This window comes from Rhipicephalus microplus, chromosome 2 (assembly GCF_043290135.1).
Source record: "Rhipicephalus microplus isolate Deutch F79 chromosome 2, USDA_Rmic, whole genome shotgun sequence".
Lineage (NCBI taxonomy): Eukaryota > Metazoa > Arthropoda > Arachnida > Ixodida > Ixodidae > Rhipicephalus > Rhipicephalus microplus.
In genome coordinates, this window is record NC_134701.1 from 35,768,853 (window position 1) to 35,790,474 (window position 21,622).

General features: G+C 46.1%; 1 protein-coding gene across 6 annotated transcripts in view; it reads left to right on the forward strand.

The window, feature by feature from the left end:
• The window catches only part of LOC119169143 (nitric oxide synthase-interacting protein), a 264,086-nt gene that overhangs the window by 58,818 nt on the left and 183,646 nt on the right, over nucleotides 1–21,622 (forward strand). For 4 of the 6 annotated variants that reach the window (XM_075882999.1, XM_075883002.1, XM_037420244.2 and 1 more), the window contains one exon: nucleotides 19,607–19,718. The exons of the other annotated variants lie outside the window; for them this stretch is intronic. In XM_075882999.1, the coding sequence (XP_075739114.1) occupies nucleotides 19,607–19,718 (112 nt within the window). The remainder of the gene's footprint in view (nucleotides 1–19,606; nucleotides 19,719–21,622) is intronic. 6 annotated transcript variants of the gene reach the window in all.

Below are 21,622 nucleotides of genomic sequence, written 5' to 3' on the forward strand. Positions count from 1 at the left end.
ACGACCCACTGATGACAGAATAGTCAGCTCCAGTATCGACGAGAGCGGTCACACTGTGGCCGTCGATAAGAATGTCGAGGTCGCTAGTTCGCCGTCTCGCATTACAGTTAGGGCGCGGCGTCGGGTCACGGCTACGTCGGCTTGTTCCGCTGCTTCCATGTTGCGTCGTCAGGCCACCTTCGGTAAGTGAGCTTTCGCCGTCAGGGCTTTGCCTGGTTGGCGTTGTGTTCAGAAAGCTCCGTCGCGGCATCGTCGTCGGAGGAGGAGGATCTTCGGTAGTTCGTCGCACAGCAACCGCACCTCCACCGGTTGCTGCCCTTAGTTTCCCGGATACGGGCTAGGAGACCGGCCCCGCGTTGGGGCGGAGTACTGCCGGGGGTGCGGTGACATGCGGCGGCTGGGTGACGGCGAACGGGAAGGACTTCGTGGTGTCCATTGAGTTCCTGTCAGGTAGTCGGCGATGTCACGTGGCCGTTCCCCTGGCTGCGGACGTGGTGCATCGACGGCGAAGCCACGCAGTCCCATCTGTCGGTACTGGCAACGGCGGTAAGTGTGCCCGGCCTCGCCGCAGTGGTAGCACAGTGGGCAGCGGTCAGGGGTGCGCCAAACGTCGGTTTTCCTTGGCGCACTTCGCTGGCCCGCTGGCGAACGGGAGGTCGTCGGTGGGGGTGGTGGTGGCGGAGTTGTCTGGCAACGGAAGTGTGACGGGGCGGCGTTTCGGCGTGGACGGGGAGGAGCGTTGTGACGCACTGCAGCGGCGTAGCTCATAATTTCTGGCTCGGGCAGCGGTGTTTGGGGAATTCGAAATGATTGCCGAACTTCTTCTCGCACAATGTCGGCAATCGAATCCACTTGAGGTTGCGCCGAAGGCAACAGTTTGCGCAGCTCTTCCCGCACGATCGCTCGGATCGTTTCACGCAGGTTGTCGGAGTCACTGGCTTGAGCAGCAGTGCATTCTGGATTCAGGCGACGATTATACTGTCTGGTGTGCATTTCCAGGGTTTTTTCGATAGTGGTCGCCTCGGATACAAATTCTTGGACGGTGTTCGGTGGATTCCTTATTAGTCCCGCGAAGAGCTCCTGTTTGACCCCTCGCATGAGGAAACGAACTTTCTTCTCCTCAGGCATGTCTGGGTCGGCGTGACGAAATAGGCGGGTCATCTCCTCTGTAAAAATTCCAACCTTTTCATTTGGTAGCTGAACCCGGGTCTCTAGTAGAGCAGCGGCCCTCTCTTTGCGAGCGACGCTCGCGAACGTTTGCAGAAATGCGTCGCAGAAGACATCCCACGTTTGGAGCGTGGACTCCCGATTCTCTAACCAGGTCCTTGAGGTGTCTTCCAGGTAGAAGTACACACGACGGAGCTTTTCTTCGTTGTCCCAGTGGTTGAGGGCGGCCACACGGTCGTATGTTTCTAGCCAGGTATCCGGGTCTTCAAACGATGACCCATGAAACGTTGGTGGTTCCCTGGGTTGATGAATGACGATCGCGGGCTGGGACCCTCCGGTTGTCATAGTCGCTGCAGTAGAGGTCATGGCCTTGGCTTTCCGCGCCTTGTCTTGTAGAAGCCCGTACTCCGGTGGGAGACCTTGCTGTCGGCGGCTTGTTCGCTGCTCTTGGTTGGCGTCAGTGTCTTCTCCGCGACGTGGGCTGGGTTCACGGCTTGACGGGGGCGTCCGGTACATGAACGAAGCAGCACCTCCACCAGATGTCATGGGGTCGTAACGTGGCCGAAGACAGGAGACTTCGTGTTGGGATTTAACTGTTTATTTGGGCGAACCTGTGCCCAGTAAACGGAAAGTCGGATTACAGCAGCAGTCTTGCACAAATAGCAGTCTCGGACTGATAGCGGCGAACGGAGCGTCGGCCTTCGTTCAACAACTGACAAGCGGCGAAGCGCGTCGGCGTTTATACTCTTGCCGTCGAATGTTCCAGCGTTATCGCTGGCGGTGGCGTAGGTTCCAGAACAATCTGTACCGTTCGCACAGTGGGCGTGATCTTATCGAAATGATCAACTACAGTCTGGAACCTTCTCGAAAACTGCAGGCACGGTTTGCACTGAGAATCGTGTGGTGTTTTGGGACGATATTGAAAACTTGGGAAATGGAATGTGGCAATATGCTAGTTCTGTCACCCACAGATGACAATGTACTTCATTTTTACCAATTAAAAACTATGTATTTCGCAATTGATTTCACGAGTGCTTGCAAAGGACTAGATTGAGAGAGACCAAAGACTGGCATGGCAAACACACTTTATCACCCAAAAGATAAAAGGCAAAAAATCAAAAGCGGGAACGAATACTCGTGGACATACGAAGGAACGCCTCCTCTAGAAAGATGCCTACGACTTGAGCCGAAGAGCTGGTTCCTTGCCCTCTCCTGTTCTCTTCTCCTGTGATCCCCCAAACAGTGTCGTCGGCAAGCGCTCGCTGCGGCGGCTTCTTGAACTTCGCCGCCTTTGAGATTAAAGCAATGTCTACTGCCATCTTGGAGGCAACACAGTCGTGTCGCTTTGATGACGTCATTTGCAAATTCAGCAAAAGCAGTGTCGGCTGCAAGTGCTTCTTACGGAGAAAGCACTGAACTATGAGGGACCTCCTGTCTCCATTGGAAAGCGTGCGACATCGCAGGCATCTTCATAGAGGAGGCGTTGCACAAAGTGACCTCAATGCAACACAAACAAAACCAACTGTAGCTTAGTTTATATCCGTTTATAGCCCTAGCTGCTAGTACTAAGCCGATTTGGCGTCTCAACAATGGAACGTTTTTACGGTTCGTCGCGTTGCCATGTCAACTGTGTGCCCCTTTGTTGTGTCGGCAGTTCGTCGATTCTGTCGTTGATGTCCTTCTCATGTGTTGCTACAGTCTTGGTCCTTTTCCATGAAATTATCTGCCTTTCCTCATCGCTAGTGTTCCGGTCTTCATCGCAGTCTTCTGCCTGGCTAGGCTAGGCTTAGCTCGTCCTGGACTTCCTTGTTGACAGTTTTACTGTGATGAATGGTGTGGGCTGCTACCACATTAGCGCTAAGTGGGATAGCTGCAAGCCCACCAGGAATTGCTGGGCAAGGGTGCGGCAAGTCTGGGCATCTTAACTCTGGAAGACCTCCGAGGTCGCTGGCTGCTTCCCTTTCCTCAGCCTCTCACACCAACATCCTTCAGAACCGGGCGGCTATGCTGCTTCTGTCGCGGCAGCGACGCTGGTTTTCCACGTCCTCGCAGCTTGGAGCCCCACAGCACAGTGCCAGCTCATCCTCCGTGATTTTTCATCATAGCTCAGGTCGCGTACCACAAACTTTTTTCCAACCAATCTCGAACGTGAACGAGGCACGTCTGCGCACCATCGGGGTCTTGCGCACATGCGCCGTATTCCAGTGCCTGGCACGCACCTTGGGCCCCTTATTCATGACAACGTAGGACGCAGTGAATGCTGTCACAATCTATGACGCCATTGCGTTCGGTGGGGGAATCTCAAAGCGATGCCCCCACGCGCACTTTTTATTTAGGTTATTTTCTCCTCTAAGAAGCGTCATTTTGCCGTAAGAGTCGTGTTTTCGGGACTGGGAAATTGTACTTCACTAATACGGGAATTATGGTTTTTCACTTTAGTGTCGTTTAATGTGGCCACCCGTCTAACACACCTGTGAAGGTCGGTGTATATTCCCTGTATTTTTCTCAGACCCATAGAAAACAATCGTGCAACTTCAGACTTGGCAGGTTCCTGTTTCTGTAAATTTTGTTTACTCTTATGCCAGAATGTGCTGGTGCGTTCAGTGCAATGACGTGGTCAAGAGCCAACATCACAGCCTGCTGCATTTTCGAGCAGCTGAATTTGCTCTGCTGAAATGAACTGTGGACATCTCTAGATGGACACATCGAAAATAACTCCCTGGAAGTTGTCGTGTTGTTCTCTCCTCCAGAAGTCTCGAGAGGATTGCCTGATCTCCTCATTGTGCGGTGTCCTCTAACAGAAATGCATGATTGTCTTGCTCGCTGTCATAGTACGTGCTGTAACAATGTAATATATTAAAAATCACGTATAGCATAGCGGTCTGTAGCATATTGAATGTGCTGTCATGCCGAGTAGGTGTTCTTCCTCTTGCCCGTCTAGCGGCTTGGTGACAATACGTAGCGTGCAGGAGCCTAGGGGCCTGTGCTGTAGTTTGCTGTCGTATGCTATCGCCAGTTGGTGCAACACAGACAAAGTCATGCATTAAAATGGAAGAAATATAAAGCAATCAAAAATAGAAAGAGAAAATAAAAAAATAGCATTAAAATAAAAAAAAACAGAAAGAAACAGACATAGAGGAAGAAGTCAATTGAAAAAAACAGAAAAGAAGGGTAAAGTCGAAAAAGGCTTTCTGGATTTGCACTTCGTTCTTGTTTAGCACCACTTCATTTTATTTTGTATATTTAAATACTTTTTCGTCTACCTTCTTTTCTGTTGCTTTGTCAGTTAGTGGCACTGTTAGTGTCTTCACTAGTGTTATCATGTGTCAGTGTTCGCCCGCCCTGTCTCTTTGAGGGTTCCAGTTTGGTCTCAAACTCCCCTCATCAGCGAGCGGGCCACAGTCACACAATTTGGTCCCGCAAGTGCCATGGACTGACAAAAAGATAGGAGCAGAGAGAGGGGGTAGTTCATACAGATAGTGCCTCCATTTTTTTTTTTTTTTTTTTCAAAACTTGCAAGATGCGCCCGATCGCAACGCACGGAGGGCCCATAGATATTTTCCACGTATAAGGCCTGCAGCTGTTGATTGCGCCTCAACCAGAGAGGAAGCTTTGCCAGTCTTTCATTGGACAAAGCAGTAGCAGGGGGTTGGGCAGCTTGATCTGCAACTGCAATGTTTAACTATAAGGACGCATAGTGAACGCTGGTGCACGGGTTTTCTCAGGAGGCATCAGCCCACGACTCGTGTACTTTTTTGTGCACTTTGATCTCACCATTTCGTGGTGTGACCACTGATACAATAAACGGCATGAAAACCGTTGCTTTCCCGGGAGTGGCCGTATTTCCGTACACCAGCGTATTGCAGTTTACGATCTTATGAGCCTTGCACTGATAATGCGCTACCTGCGGAAGTAGAAACACCAGTGCACCACCGCTGATTTCGGGACTGGCGCACAGGTCTTCATATGTTGTCAAGAGTGCTAACGGCAAGCTTTTTATATAGCCCTGCTGCAGTGGTATAGTGGCCAAGGTGCTCGGCTGCTGACCCGCAGGTCATGCGATCGAATCCCGGCTGCGGCGGCTGCATTTTCGATGGAGGCAAGAACGCTGTAGGCCCGTTTGCTCAGATTTGGGTGCACATTAAAGAACCTTAGGTGGTCGAAATTTCGGGAGCCCTCCTGTACGGCATCTCTCATAATCATATGGTGGTTTTGGAATGCCAGAACGCATTTATCAAATGAAAGCTTTTTATATACACCATACTGTTCGGCGGTTCTCGGAGCTCCGAAACTTCAGCGCATTTTTGTCATCTGTAGCAAGGTGGCACAATGAGCTTGCATTAGGTTAAGTGACTTGAGCATTGAGCACCCTTGGGCGCGGCGCCTCTCGCGCATGCACTTTTGAGACTTGGTTCGGATGAGGGGAGCACGAAGCTCACTTCGCTTGCTGCCACGGCCGCATTTAAGAGAGGAGCTCACTGCTCACTCACAAAGAAATTGCGACAGTTGTTTGTGCCTGTCTTGCGTGTACTTGTGCATTCATTTCGTACACCTCTCTGTTTGAACAGTGTGCTTTGAATGTTCAGCTGTGATAATAGCTGTTGCTGTATTTGTCAGTGTATAAGTTGCATTTATTTTTTTTTCATAATTTTTCGTTGGTGTGGCTTATAGAACAGTGTGACTCATATGCAGTCTAAATCAGGTTTGACGCCGCGGCTTCGGCAACCTGGATATCCCGTGCGCCCTGTTTTCTGTGCACAGAAACCGCATTTTACAAGATAATGAGAAGAGCGGTAAATTAACTCTCTAGAAATAACACAGCTGGTGTAGCTCAGCACAAAAAATTAAAGAAAGGTGAAAATCGCTGGTATTTCTAAATTTATAAATTATGAAATGCGAGATTGGGCTTCAGAGCTGCTTTCTTTGCCATCATTTTCATTCCCCATAGCACTCACGGCTGCTGCTTGTCGCATGTGTAGTGCATCGTTACAGCATCGTAGCGCAGCCCCGCCATGGTGGTCTAGCGGCTAAGGTACTCGGCTACTGACCCGCAGGTCACAGGATCAAATTCCGGATGCGGCAGCTGCATTTTCGATGGAAGCGAAAATGCTGTAAGCCCGTGCACTGAGATTTGGGTGCACGTTAAAGAACCAAGGTGGTCGAAATTTCCGGAGCCCTCCGCAACAACATCTTTAAACATCATATGGTGTTTTTGGGACCTTAGATCACACATATCAATTAAATCAGCATTGTAGCATAGCGACATAGGCTCAGCAGCCTCGCTAATCCGACAATGCACCATCATGCCACACGGAAAGCAAAGTCGGCGAAGTTTCGATGCAAGTTCAAGCTGTGCACAGTTTAATTTGCCGAAAAACACGGATACCGGGCTGGAGGGAGGGAATTCAATGTCCCTGATAAAATGATCTGGGACTGGCACAAAGCCCACAGCATCCTCTGGACAATTAAATCGACAAAGAAGGCACGCTGGCTGGGCCTCGAGCGTAGCCTGCGAACGTGGGTGTTGCAACAGCGAGCCGAAAGAAGAGGCCTGTCAACAGTGCAGCTGCGCCTGAAAGAGAAGGCTCTGGCACCGGAGACTAAAGCTATAGAGTTCAAAATTGGTCCGTCGTGGTGTTTCTGCTTTATGTGGCAGAATCAGCTTGTCATGAGAGACCGCACTACAGTGTGTCAGAAGCTTCCTGACCACTTCCAGACGCAGCTGGAGCACATTAGCTCATTCGTGCGGGGGGAAATAGCGAAACACAACGCCAGCGCAAGCCACATTGTCAACATGTATGAAGTGCCGTTGGGAGAAGGGACGCTGAGTAAGGCCAAAAAACTGTCACGGTGAGGACAACAGGCTACGAGAAATCACTCTTCGCCATTGTGCTCACCTGCTGCGCAGACAGCTCCAAGCTGCCTTCCATGCTTATTTTAAAGCGAGAAACCTTGCCAAAATGTGTTTTCCCTTCTACAGTGGTAGTTATAGAATCTTTATAAAAGCCTTATACGTACGCGCTTAGATTACAGAGCGATTGTCTATCAGTCTGCCGTGCCAAGCTCTCTGAAAATGCTAGACCCGGTCCATCATTTGGGCATCTGTCTTTCTAAGGGTAATTTTCGCACTAGTCCCGTAGAAAGCCTGTACGTCGAGTCAAACGAGTGGTTGTTGTAGCTGCAGAGGACTTGCATGTCTTTTGTGTATTACCTCAAAGCAAACGCAGACAATAAGCACCCCTCACACTCTGTAAGCAATGACTTGTCAAGTTTCACGCTGTATGATAACCGTTTCGACTGCCCTGCTCGCTTCGAGTGAGAGGCCTCGATGAGGAAATGGGAGTGCCACTTCATGATCAACATCTGATGGCTCCTGCTGCGTATTTTCCACCGTGGCATTGGCAGTTCTTAGCATGTGGTGTGTCCTTCAAGAAAGTTACGACAGACGCACCTGTGGCACATATTTGCACGTACTTTTTAGAGCTTCAACACAAATGCAATTGTCCTTACTTCTTCACAGTTGTCTCCAAGTCTCACACTTCTGTGTCATACGCGGCAGTCGGTCCATCCATCTTTTCGGAGGCCGGCGTACTGTATTCTGACACGATCATTTTCACTGCAGAAGCTTTGGGACCTTAGATACTTGCGGCTGTCAAACACATCGCTATACTTGCGGCTGTCAAACACATCAAACAATCAAAACTACAAAAGGCAGTAATTTACACAGACTCCCTAAGCATCGTGAAGGCTTTGAAAGCTTTTAAAAAAACACAAAAACCCTGTCCTTGTCTCACTTTATTCACTACTATGCACAGTGTGCAAGTCTCAACAGCATGTTGTAGGGTGCTGGGTACCAGGACGCTGTGAAATCCAAGGTAACATGATGGCGGATCAGCTAGCCACATTTGTTCACGACAGTGCTGTTAATACATCCGTAGCTATTCCTGCTCCTGACATGAAACCATATCTTAAATGAAAGCTCAGAGCTTATTAGCTGAGCATATGGGACAGCTACACAGAAAATGAATTACACGGCATCAAGCCATTCCTTGGTCATTGGCCGCCAGTATCAAAATCACGCCACACAAGTTAAATTTACAATGCTACAAACAGGACATACACACAGCACGCACTCATGTTTTTTGTGCGTACACGATCCACTTTTGTGCGATAGATATTGTGAATCACTCACCGTCAACCACACCCGCATCCAATGTAGTGAATTAGACTCTATTAGAAAAAGCATGTTCGATTAGCTTACTGTGAACACATTCCACTTCATTCTGGGATGTTCATTGGCAATGAACCACTTTTTAAATATCAGTCATTATTTGTGTTTATAGATGAAATTCAAAGCTTTAGCATCATATACAAGGGAAATCTGCAGCATAACCTCTCCACAAGGGTTGTTGCTGCGGTAGCTACTCTGCAAAGCACCTGGCTTTCACCCTTTGGTTTCAAAGAGATTGAGGAGGCATTTATGCCATTTTACAATCGCTCGTTTTTAGATACCATGGTCACTTGCAATTCATTCCACACACATGCATGAAATAGCGTATCATTGTCATAATTTTATACTTTATACACACATTTTACGCTTTTACACAGCACGTGATTTTGGGTCTTTATACAGCGGTATTACACCCTGCCATCGCAATCATTGGTCATAGCTTACATGGCATCAAAGACATGGCGCTCTTTGGCCACCCATGACCCTTGCACCACAAAACTCCTCTAATCATCAGCATGAATAGCGGCGTTGCCCTCCGACGATTTGGGAACTATGCTGTCACTCACTGTTATTTATTTATTTATTTATTGTTGCATTCATTCATTTGCTGTGCTTGGCTCTAAATCACAAAATATATATCACCTCTCGGCGCAAGCCACCCGCAATGTTTCGTAAACTTTGAGATATTCTCAGTGTGCAGCTAAAGTTACGTGTAAGTCCTGGCACGACGCGGCGGCCGCATGTCGATGGAGGTGAAATGCCTGAGGCGTATGTACTATGATTTGCATCATTAACCTTTTCAGACGCTTTGTACACGATTGTGTACATCACTTGTTTTTGCTAGTTGTGTTGGCTAAAGGGTATAAAAGTGCAAGATACAATGAGGTTTGGATGAAGTGCACTTCCTGCCTTATAAACTTGTCTTCATTTCACTCCAGTTTTGACCTTACTGTTTCATATAATTGTTGTGTTGGGCATTTCATGACCTCCGATCAGTTTCGGTTTCAATGAAATGTGTCACGGAGCGCCACGCAGCGGCGAAATTGTGAACCATTGCTGCACGCTAATGCGCGTTCTTACAATAAACAGTTCCCTCCGTGTGCTCGGCCTAGCGTGACACCCATTCGCTGATTGCAGTGCTTTGGCGCTGATGTGCCCATTGTCTTCGTCGGACGATGGCCCGTCAATGATACAATAATCGCAGGTATACCATGGTCGACGAGTTGTTGGACATAGCCCTTCGCTGGAGCCACGTCCAAATATATATTTTTCTGTTCTCAATATTAACAAAATCAGAAACCAATGAGCACTACATTTCTATTCTGTGGTATGATTTTATATATGCAAGGACCAAACTTGAATGTCTTCAGGATGAGTGTATTTTTAATTGAAGAATAATCACAGTTCACTGATATAAAATGCACAGATTAATCTGTAATAAAATAATTGTTGTTGTAATAGAGTATTGAGCACCTTAAAATCCTGCTGTGACAATATGGTGCATTTACAGACAGTTTGTAAACATGGTCGAAATTTCCGGAGCCCCGCACTTTTGCCGCCCCCATAATCACATTGTAGTTTTATGACATAACTGAATGATTATTTTCAGATATTTGTGCAGTATATGTACTCTTGTTAATTTGCGAGCTTAACCATGCACCAGTTATTACGCTGGAAGGTGTGATCACTGCTGTATGAATACAAGACGTGCTGTGCCAATGATCCCATTACTGAATGCCGACGACACTTATTGCAGATATCAGAGTACAGCTCGCTTTGCTTGAACACTGAATTACTTAGTTTCTTGGGCACAAGTTAGCTTATTAGTGAGTTTTATTTCTACCAGAGTGACTGCCGCTTACTTCATAGTCACCATCACCACCACGTGACAGTACAATAGGTCTGAGGCGTTTTTGAGGTACACATGTCCTCTTTTTCAATATAATTTATTGTATGTTAGTGAGTACATAGGTAACGAACGGTTTATGCGGGCAGGTAAAAAAAGTAATAGCAACTTGATGCACTATATGTAGGTAGGCTTATATACACAACGATCCACAAAAGTGTCACAACCGGCATTGTTGCTTCTGTACACCAATGATTGGAATTGCAAAACAGTCTTTTGTAAGTGAAACTGCTCACTGGTATTTGTGCCATCAATGTGAAGGCTTCTTGTTGAAGCTCATGTAATTAGATAGCGATCCCCTGGCTAGTCGGCAAGCTCATCAGCGACTTCAATCGATTACAGAAATGGCAAACAAGAACCGCTGTCAATCAACTACATAAATGACAAACAAGAACCGCTGTCAGTGAAGTGTCTACAGAGCTGTGCTATCAAGCATCTACATCAAAACCTAATAAGTTCTTCAGAAGTAAACTCATTTATTCAGTTAGATGATTGTTTGAAATACCAACGGACATTTAATTAAAATAGAATTGGGCAGATTTCAGAAATTTTCAAGCCATTGTTATTGTGCACACGCATTCGCTACTAGATTGTTGGGGGGGGGGGGGGGGGTTGCAGATTTCTTGAAATATTTTAAAATGCAATTGGCAAGTATCGTATTGAATACATTTATTGTGGTAGTATCTTATATCTGTATCTCCAATAATTTTTGTCTGAGTATCTTGTATCGCAATACAATTTCAAATGATCTCTGCCCAGTTCTGTCCCCCCCCCACCAGACACACAGACAAAAAAGTTTTTTCGAGACACATAATTGACATACCAAGTGTCTGGAAATTTTGCCAAATACAACAAATACAATGTGAAGTCCGTCATGTCATGTGTAGAAATCTCAGTGGGAAATTGAAAAATGGAATTGGGATCTTGATTTCTTGCTGTGTTAAGAAACTTCTGGTGGCTGACATTAGTGTCCCTCTGAGAACCGAGGAAAGTGCAGGCTTAGCCCAACCCAAGCCCTCCTCAAACCCAGGCACGATCCAGAGCTTCAGGCCTGAGTCAGGCTTAAACCTACTGTGAAACCTACTTTACACGAACTGAGCTTGGGTTTTTGGGTAGGCTCGACTTCGTGCAGTGCTCTAGCTCTCGCCCCCTAGTTATCGTCACTTGATTTGTTTTGCCGGGTCAGACAGGTATTTTAGTACCTTCAGTATATGTTCTATTTCTGGTTAAAAAAAATCACTGTCATATCCACAAAGTGAATGATGTTAGAGGAGCTTGCTCATAGATGTTTGGGTGACTCACAATTATTCCGTACCTTTGCATAACACTCATCAAAGAAACTTTTTCTGCCACCATAGCGTCCTTACACGAGGAGCAAACTCTCGTGCATCGGCACCGCGCACGTCATGTAGTGACTGCTTTTGGCGCTTGGCTGTGGCATCACACGCCTGCTCTTGTTGGGGGTTCTCTTGCAGCCGCTTCCATTTTGCTTCTTCTCTTCAACCTCTGACAACAGAGGTTAGCAGAAGTTGACCTCTGCCTTCTTTTTGTGCTTCCCACAATCTATCCAGCATTTCCTGCATATTGCTTCTAGGTCTTAGTTTGCTGAATGTTGTGTAACTGGTACATTAAAAAAAGAAGGGAGAAAAGAGACTAGAGAGTTTGAAACTACCAACTTTGTATTGACACTACTTGAGCAAAAAACAACTTTTTTTTTCAATTGCTGTCAAAACTTCTTTATATCTTGATGCCAAATCTGGAATCCAATGGCAGAGCGATGCTCACCCTGGTAGTTAAATTGGTCCAAGTTTCACTTTTACCTCATAGTTACAGAAACTTTTTGCAATAAAGGTTATGTACAAAAGCTTGAAGCAAGTTTCAGTTGTATACAATTTCATATCACTTTTGGTTACACTCGGCACACAAGCATTGCGAATCTCAATGACGTAATTTGTTCGAAGCAGATCTGAAACCTGTTCTTATCATCATTCCCATGAGGGCACATGCACCACTGTAGGAGCCTTTAAGACACTAGCAACACACTCCTTTTTAGGCATTATTGTATGAAACTCTATGCTTTTAGTGCTCTGAGTGGTGCTCCAATTGTGAACCTTCTGCTCATTGCTTTCGTGTCCTCACCGCAAAAGGTCACGTGTTGGGTCAACACGGATGGCTTTGAAAGGGTCAGTTTGCCGAGGCCGGCTGCGTGACATATTGTTTTCTTCTTTTTCTTCTTTTATGGAAACACCTTTGCAACAATGCCTGAAAGGTATCACGTGCCCTTTGGCATCCTTTCTGCTTAGCACGAGAGATTCATCAGCACTAGTGCACCAATTTATTCAGAGCCGGAAACGTGACAGGAATTGTAAACTTAGTGGCCACCATCTAGAGGTTATGGCTCAACATGTGCAAGTACGTCACCACCCGTGGTTTGGCGTGCTCCTGTTCTCTCGAGTGCTCTCCCTGAGTGCTGATGTTCAGCTTCCGTAGAAAAGATTCGGCAGTGGCATGCAAGGCCGCCCGAGGGAAGCCTGCAAATGTTATTACAAAGGCTGGTCTGCATCATGCGTGGACACGATCTGTGCAGCACGAACTGAATGCAATGCAGACTAATACTACGGTTTACAGTGTTGGAATATGCAAAAGCTTATGTCAAAAGCTCTTTTTTACTGTGAGGCATATAAGTACCACGAACATGATCAGTTTCACAGCCAGGTTAATGTATAAAAACTGCAAAACATTGTCGTTTGGGAGCTCAAGAGTGAAGGTTAATCCGTTGGCACTTGTCTCGAAGGCATCTAAAATCAAATCCACTATTTCATGGTAGGATATAGGGCACGTCTGGTCTAAACGAATAAAATAATTGTGTACATATCTAAAAACATTGAAATAATGTGATGAATAAAAAACACGTTGTAGGGCCTGGTAAATAGGTGATGAAATGATGTCATATAAAATTTGTACTACTCTGGGCCTGATGCAAATGCTTTTCTTTTGCAAACAAATGCTGCCTTCAAAAGATACAAAAGTACTTTTGAGGTACGCTTCCAGGTCAGTAATGAATTTTGGGTGCCGACATTTTAGCACAATTAACAAAATCAGCCTGCTTACTTTCTTCAAAGCATAACTTAACAGTAGCAAAGAGCTCTGAATGTGGAACTGAATAAACAAAAAATTATTCACCTTGACAGTGTATGCCAGACGAGTAGCGGGGAACAAAAGGAGTTTATTCAGCAATGCAGCCGAGTATATAAGGAGGCTTGTGACAAGCGGATCGAGTGTTGCACATGTGCGTTGGTTGCCGTGCAAGCGTGACTTGCTTGCACTCTACTACATCTTCCCTTCTTTGGGGCAAAAAAAAAAGAAAAGGAGACATTAACACACACACAAAAAAAAAAAAAAAAAAACAAGCGTTGAGGAAATTTTTCGTTTGCGAAAATGGGTAGCCTTGCTATTTGTGACATTCTGGCAATGGATAACGTTGCGGCTCTCGGCGTATGCGCTCTCTTCTTCGAAGGACCTGAGTTGAGTCTGATGGTGCTGCTTGGTTTTCTGCTGGGGACTCGCGGGTAGGCGACGAGACTTCTGTGGCCCTAAGATGTTCTCTTGTGCAGCGTAGCTACTGCCCATTGTCTGTAGTCACCACGTAGGATCGCGTGGGTCCTGCAGGACCGACCCCTATGGCTAGAGCCCACGTTCTGCTGCGTGTGTCATATACGGACACTCGGTTTCCACTATGAAGGTCTGGCTGACTCCTTGTAGTTTTGTTGTAGTAGAAGCGCTGTTTATGTTGTATTTCTTGCAGTCGCTGATGAACAGTTTCTGTGGGAACCGTCTTCGGTTCCAAGTGACAGTTGAGGACCGGTAGTTGGCTTTAGGTGTGACGTCCCGTGAGCCTTTGAACTGACGATTGCAGCCATTCGTCCCTCAGAGTGTTCCACCATTTCAGCAACGCACTGTAATATTCAAGCTAGGAAAACGAGCACTTGTTTAACAGATGCTTAGCTTCCTGAACAGCGCGTTCTGCTAAGCCGTTGCCGCGCGGGTAGTACGGGCTAGACGTGATGTGGTTGATATTAAATTTGCTCGTAAAAGCGTGAAAGTTCGTGCTATTGAAAGGCGGGCCGTTGTCACTGCACAGCTTCGCTGGAATGCCATGCGTCACAAATATTTCTGCACTTGCTTTGATTACTGCAGCAGTAGTGGCATGACTAAGCTAGCGAATCTCAAAGAAAAATGAGTACGGGTCAACGATTATGAGGTATTCATTGCCTTCGTGGTGAAAAAGATCCACCCCGACAACTTGCCATGGCAGAGTTGGTGACTCGTGGCTGATCATGGGAAGCCTTGCATTTCTTTTTTTTGTATTTGTCACAAACAGCACGTGTCTTCGCTACATTTGAAATATTAGCATTCATGCTTGGCCAGTACATTACCTGTCGTGCCCTTGCCTTCATTTTATCTTCGCCACAATGTGCAGCGTGGAGCAGGCCGATAACTTCTCTGCACTTTGCTGGCGGAATGACAAGCTTGTTACTTCTGAGAAGCAGCCCGTCCTCGACGTGGAGCTCATCCCAGAAGCTTCAATATGGCTTTAAGGCATCCGGCAGCTGCTGCATGCTTTGAGGCCACTCTGTATTTGTGTAGCGGCAGAGCTCGGTCATGAGTGTGTCCTTCTCGGTCTCTGCTTTCATGCTGAGTAGCTGCTGATTTGAAACAGGTTACGAAGAAACAGCGTTGACTTGAAATTGTTTCGTTTCATCCACCAGCTCTGTTTTGCGAGGAAAACGCCAAAGTGCGTCGGCCAAAGACGGTTCTTTTCCCGGTTTGTATGTCACGCCGATGGGAAATCTTTGTAGCACGAGGCGCATGCGCTGAAGACGAAGAGGAAAATCGCAGAGTGGTTTCTTGAAAATTGATTCAAGCGGCTGATGGTCGGTTTCAACTGGACTAATGGCTGTCCGAGTATGTAGTCCTTGAACTTCATACAGCCATGAACTGTGGCTAGGGTTTCTTTTTCGATTTGTGCATATTTCTGCTGCGGGGCCGTTAAAGAACGGGAAGAATAGGTTATGGGGTGGTCATCTTGTAGGATGACTGCGCCGACGCCGTACTGACTCGCGTCAACGGACTATTTCACTGCTTTGGACTGGTCAAAGTAGGCTAGTACTGGCGCTGTAGCAAGACTAGCTCGCAACTTTTGGAAACTGTTTTCCTACGCTTCTGTCCACGTCCATGCGACGTCCTTCTTAAGCAGCTCTCGCATACGCGTGGATGCAACAGACAGGTTTGGGATGAAATGAGATACAAAGTTGACCATTCCAAGGAATATTTGAAGCTCCTTACGGTTTTTCGGCGCAGGTACTTGAATAATGTCTTGTACTCTTTCTGGATCCAATGAGAGTCCTTCTGCAGTGAGGAGGTGGCCCATGTAACGTACACTGGACTGCAAAAATTGGCACTTCTTTCTGTTGAGCCTTAAATTGCATTCTCTGCAGCGTTCAAGCAAGGCGGTGAGGTTTCTGTCATGCTCCTGCCTCGTCTTTCCCAAGACTAGTATATCATCCATCACGACCGCTACGCCAGCCAAATTTCCAACCACTTCATGCATGGCACGTTGAAAAACCTCTGGTGCCGATGTGATGCCGAACGGCATCCGTAGAAACCTGTACCTTCCAAATGGTGTGCTTAAAATGCACACACGTGAACTTTGTTCATCAAGGGTTATTTGCCAAAAGCCTGAAGCAGCATCGAGCATGGAAAAATATTTGGCTCCTTGCAGCCGCGGCAGTACGTCGTCTAAAGTCGGCACATGGTAATGCTCTCACAAAATCGCCTTGTTTAAATCTGAAGGATCCAAACATATGCGTACCTTCCCATTCTTTGTTACTACGACCATGTGGCTGGATCACACGCATGGCTCTTTCATCTTTGTGATGACGCCATCGCGTTCCATCTCGTCTAGCTTTGCTTTCACTGGTTCTTGAAGGGCGACGGCAATTCTCCTTGCGGGTTTGATGGTAGGTGGTACATCGGGTTTAAGCTGCAGGCGATAGGTGAAGCCTTCAAGTTGTCCTAGGCCCTGGAAAGTATCAAAGCCGGATACCAACGTGTCAGGCGCTTCGACGTTGACTGCATCTATGCGTTGTATTAGGCCGAGTCTCTCAGCGACTTCACCACTTAGTGTAACTGGCACCTCTTGAGCGACAATAAAAACCGTAACCTTGGTGCTCTGCGTGCTCCTAGAGACCGCAAGGTTTATCTTTCCGATTGCTTTTTGTGTGTGACCGAAAAAAGTACGCAAGGTAGTGGAACTGTTTTGCGCAAGAGCCACTGATAACTTTCGAAAGACAGATTCTGGTATGACACAACAGTTCGCTCCCGTGTCTATTTTGCACCTGATCATAGCACCGGCTACATTTAACGTCGCCACCCAGTGCTCATCGTTCTTGATCGCGTGAACTTCCAACACTTGCAGGAAGTATTCTTCATCGTCGGTCATTTCTACATGTCGTATCTGTCATCCTTCTGACCGCGTTTCCATGCTTCGAGTGCGACAAACGCTTGCAATAATTTCGACCGTTACATTTCTTGCAATTCCCCATTGCCGGACATCTTCGAGATCTGTGATGTTGCAAGCCGCATTTCAGGAAGGGGGCGTTTTTTTCTTTTACCGTGTCAATGCTTTTTTCAGATTCAAAAGAAGTGCTGCCTCGGATTTGATCGACCTGTTCTTTACTCTGTTCTTTAGCACGGCAAATCTCAACCGTTTTGACATAGGAGGGATTATCATGGATAAGTCTCTGCTGAAGTTCCTTGTCTCGTATCCCGAGGATTATTCTACTGCATAGAAGCCTATCTTCAAGCTCCCCGAATTCGCACAGCGCTGCTAGAATCCTGAGCTCTGTGATTCAATCCTTAAACAACTCGCCTTCTCGCTGGTTTCTGGAACCAAACCTGAACTCGTTGAAGGTGAGGTTTGTAACTGGTTTGTAGTGGTCTTCGAACTTCCGGGTTAGGACATTCTGATCATTCTTGTCTTCGTCCTTCTCAAATTTAAAGGTTCGAAAACCCGCCTTGCCTCTTCGCCGATGGTCATGAGAAATGTAGCTGCTTGAACATCTTGCGGCTGTGCCTTCACATTCGTTGCTATTGCGAAAAGTTCGAACTCACTTTTCCAGATGTTCCAGTTATGGTAAACATCGCCGGTGGTGTCGAGTGGCTTGGGGGGTGGTAGTGTCGAACTCATGGTTGTGTCGAACTCATGGTTGTGTCTGCAGTTCTGGGTGATCCGGACTTGTCTCGCGGGCTTGGGCGTGAGGAACCCTCGTCCCGCACTGTCTCCGTTAAGGCTGTGGTTACATGGAAAAGCTTGCTTGCACAGCAGAAACTAACTGCCGTGCCCACTTTTGACACCATGTATACCAGACGAGTAGCGGGGAACAAAAGCAGTTTATTCAGTAATGCAGCCGAGTATATAAGGAGGCTTGTGATAAGCGGATCGAGTGTTGCACAAGCGCGTTGGTTGCCGTGCAAGTTTGACTTTCTTGCACTCTACTACAGACAGAAAAAAAAGATAGCCTGTGTTATCTTTGCAGTAAAAGAACCCGAAAACGTCGCAAGAACTTGTTATCCGAAAAGGGTAATTGACAACAAGGCACTTGAGTCACTTCAACAGAAAGCTAATAATATGTTGGTGCCACACACTCAGCTTACTAATTATTGTTTGTAAAGGAGTATCCACTTTTTGTGTCTTAGGGCTTAAATAGCTTTTAAGCTACCCACTTTGGACTTGGAAATCTGCTTGGACAAAGACTCAGTGCCAACTTCTTTACAAAGTTTGCTCACATTCTTCTTCACTTTTGCCAGACTCACTTTTACACACTTGAAGTTCTTATTAACATATAACTTCAATGCTTCCTTGGTCACGAGACTCCTCCATCACACTTTGGGGAGAGCTTGCTATGTTGTTGCAGTGGCCACGAAAATGGCAGGAGCTTGTAAGGGGCATTGAAGAGAGCTTTGCTGCGTAGGAAGAGCTGGGAACGCGACGATTCTGGCGGCATCGCCGTTCAATTTCGCGCGTTTTTAACAAAATTTTTGCGATTGATGGGTGTCAGAGGTACTTGTTAGACATGAACGATGATGCCAGAAACTTGCTAGGTGCCGGGTTCTCACTCCAGCTACAGAGGTGCGAGGGAAAAGGTGTTGCTTACTTTGATGAGGGACTATACGGTGGTCAAAAGGACGAATGGCAAACGTGCGATACCATGACAGGCAACTGGTGGACTTACCTTCGATTCTGAAAACATTAGAGTGCGTGAAAAAGATTTTGATGCCACAAATTATTCGGACTGATGATTTCATAGGGAATGTTTCTTTGTAGTGCGAGAAGGCATGTTGCTGGCCTAAGCTGTTTCTTTCACAGCTTGTTAGTTTTTTTAGGTTCTTAATAGTTTGTTAGGTGCTTTGCATTTTTTTTAGTTTGCAATCATCAAAACATTTTTTTCTATTTACATTGACTCAATGTCAGCCAAAGATGTCTCTTTTTTTAAATTTACATCTGTTTACTGTTTCTTTTTTTCCCCAAGAGCTTGATGCCTTCATTTACTGACCTTGCGAAGAGCTTGTCTATGTTAAAAAAAAAAAAAATTGTCGTTCATAGGTATCTAATGCTGAGGTTATTTACCAGTATTTTTTTTTCTCTTTTTGAATCGTAGCATTCTTGCTTTGTTTGCTATAAATCAGTGGCTCTACAGAATGAAGTTTTTAAATATATGCATCAAAGTAATCAATTATAAAGAAGTATGTACTTGGTGGGAATTACCATTTCTCCGGCTTTGCGCTTTTTTGAGTATTCTGCCTATGACCTGTTTTTCAGGTCTTGAATAAATCAAAAGCACTACAAAGTTATGCGCTTGAACACGTGCTTGTTTTCTCTATATGAGAGAAACACGGCTTCATCTGATTTAATAAAGTCTGCTCTATGAGCAATCTTTATTAATAAATTTGCTGTATCACTGTGGTAATGCAACAGCAGTTCATGTAAGCAGTGAAGGTAACATACGCTATGATTTGTGAAGGTGCCATCATATCTGAGTCCCCTTGCTGCGCTGCACAATAGGAAGTGCGACGCACTATTCTGCAACTTTGAGAAACTTTTGAGAGGGATGTGAGAGTGTTGGAAAAAGCTTTGGTTTTAGAAACCTCCGTGATTTTCCTTGTGTGGGGTGCCTCAGTAATGTGACACTGTGGTAACCATACTAGAGTTGCCTTAACAATTAGAAGGAACTTTCACGCAGACCAGAAGGCTACCTGTATGACAAGGAATGCATCCTGGAGTACATAATCAAACAGAAAACAGAGAATGCACGTCTCCTGAAGGAATACGAAGCTGAACAAAGGAGAGAGGCTGTAAGTATCTTGATTTTGTGTTCTTATTGCATGAAACGAAATTTACGAACACGAAAGTGTTTTATGGCGGGGTTTCACCATGGTTCCACTGACATATTTTCATCATCGATATGACGTTGTAAAATATATATACTTATACATTGCAAAGAAAATAACAAGAAGGAAAAGTTTTGTTCCGGGGTATCAAACCAGTGACCTTTCAATCCTCAGTGCGTGGCGCTAGCCACTAAATCATGTAGCACATGTTTGAAGCTGTGCGTCGCCACGCTGATGCTGCCGCCTGTTCACACTCGCACCGCTTGCGCCGCCACCAAAATTTTGAGAAAGGTCATGCCGCCATGCCACAATTACAGTGCGCAGCCGTTAGTCCTGTATTTTAACCCGAATGAGGATTCTGGGTATAAAAATGCATTACTTCGCTGGGGGAGTTCTTCTCGATGTGTCCATGTAATGGACTCCATTTAAGCTGCTGCTGATTGATAGGATCTTGGCCAGCAGTGTGCCTTCTGTTTCAGCTCCTTCCTCTTCAGCGTGATTTTGTCATTGTGAAGCTTTCAGAACTTTCGACACTTAACGAGAGGGACGAAATGCACTTCACCGCAATGAATGCAGCACTTACACATTCTTTGTTTGCATACATCTTCAGGCCATGCGTAAATTCTCATCACGTTAGCCATAGAATTAAGTTTAAAGGAATACTAAAATGAAACCATGACATCATTTAAAATAATAAACTGTACTTTGTGAACTCTAATATCACCAGCTTTTCTATAATGAAAGGTCATTATCAGCGAAAAAAACAAAACAAGATTGAATTCCATTTTTCCAATATCGGGCCGATATCACACCATGCATGACTTCACGAATGTGAAAATGGGCGCTATCAAATCTTCTGAAACTCATATGCTAGTTCTGTCACCCACAAATGACAATGTACTTCATTTTTACCAATTAAAAACTATGTATTTCGCAATTGATCTCATGAGTGCTTGCAAAGGACTAGATTGAGAGAGACCGGAGACGGGCATGGCAAACACACTTTATCACCCAAAAGATAAAAGGCAAAAGATCAAAAGCGGGAACGAATACTCGTGGACTCATAAAGGAACACCTTTTCTAGAAAGATGCCTGTGACTTGAGCCGAAGAAGTGGTTCCTTGCCCTCTGCTGTTCTCTTCTCCTGTGGTCCCCTAAACAGTGTCGACAGCGAGCGCTCGCTGCGGCGGCTGCTTGAACCTCACCGCCTTTGAGATTAAAGGAATGTCTACTGCTATCTTGGAGGTAACACAGTCGTGTCGTTTTGATGGCGTCATTTGCAAATTCAGCAAAAGTAGTGTCGGCTGCGAATGCTCCTTACTGAGAAAGCACTAAACTATGAGGGACCTCCTGTCCCCATTGGAAAGGGTGTGACATCGCAGGCATCTTTATAGAGGAGGCGTTGGACAATGTTACCCCAATGCAACACAAACAAAACAACTGTAGCCTAGTTTATATCCGTTTATAGTCCTAGCTGCTAGTACTAAGCCGATTTGGCGTCTCAACAATGGAACGTTCTTACGGTTCGTCGCGTTGCCATGTCAACTGTGTGCCCCTTTGTTGTGTCGGCAGTTTGTCGATTCTGTTGTTGACGTCCTTCTCATGCGTTGCTACAGTCTTGGTCCTTTTCCATGAAATTATCCGCCTTTCCTCATCGCTAGTGTTCCGGTCTTCATCTCAGTCTTCTGCCTGGCTAGGCTAGGCTTAGCTCGTCATGGACTTCCTTGTTGACGGGTCCACTGTGCTGAATGGTGTGGGCTGCTACCGCTTTAGCGCTAAGTGGGATAGCTGCAAGCCCACCAGGAATTGCTGGGCAAGGGTGCGGAAGTCTGGGCGTCCTAACTCTGGAAGACCTCCGAGGTCGCTGGC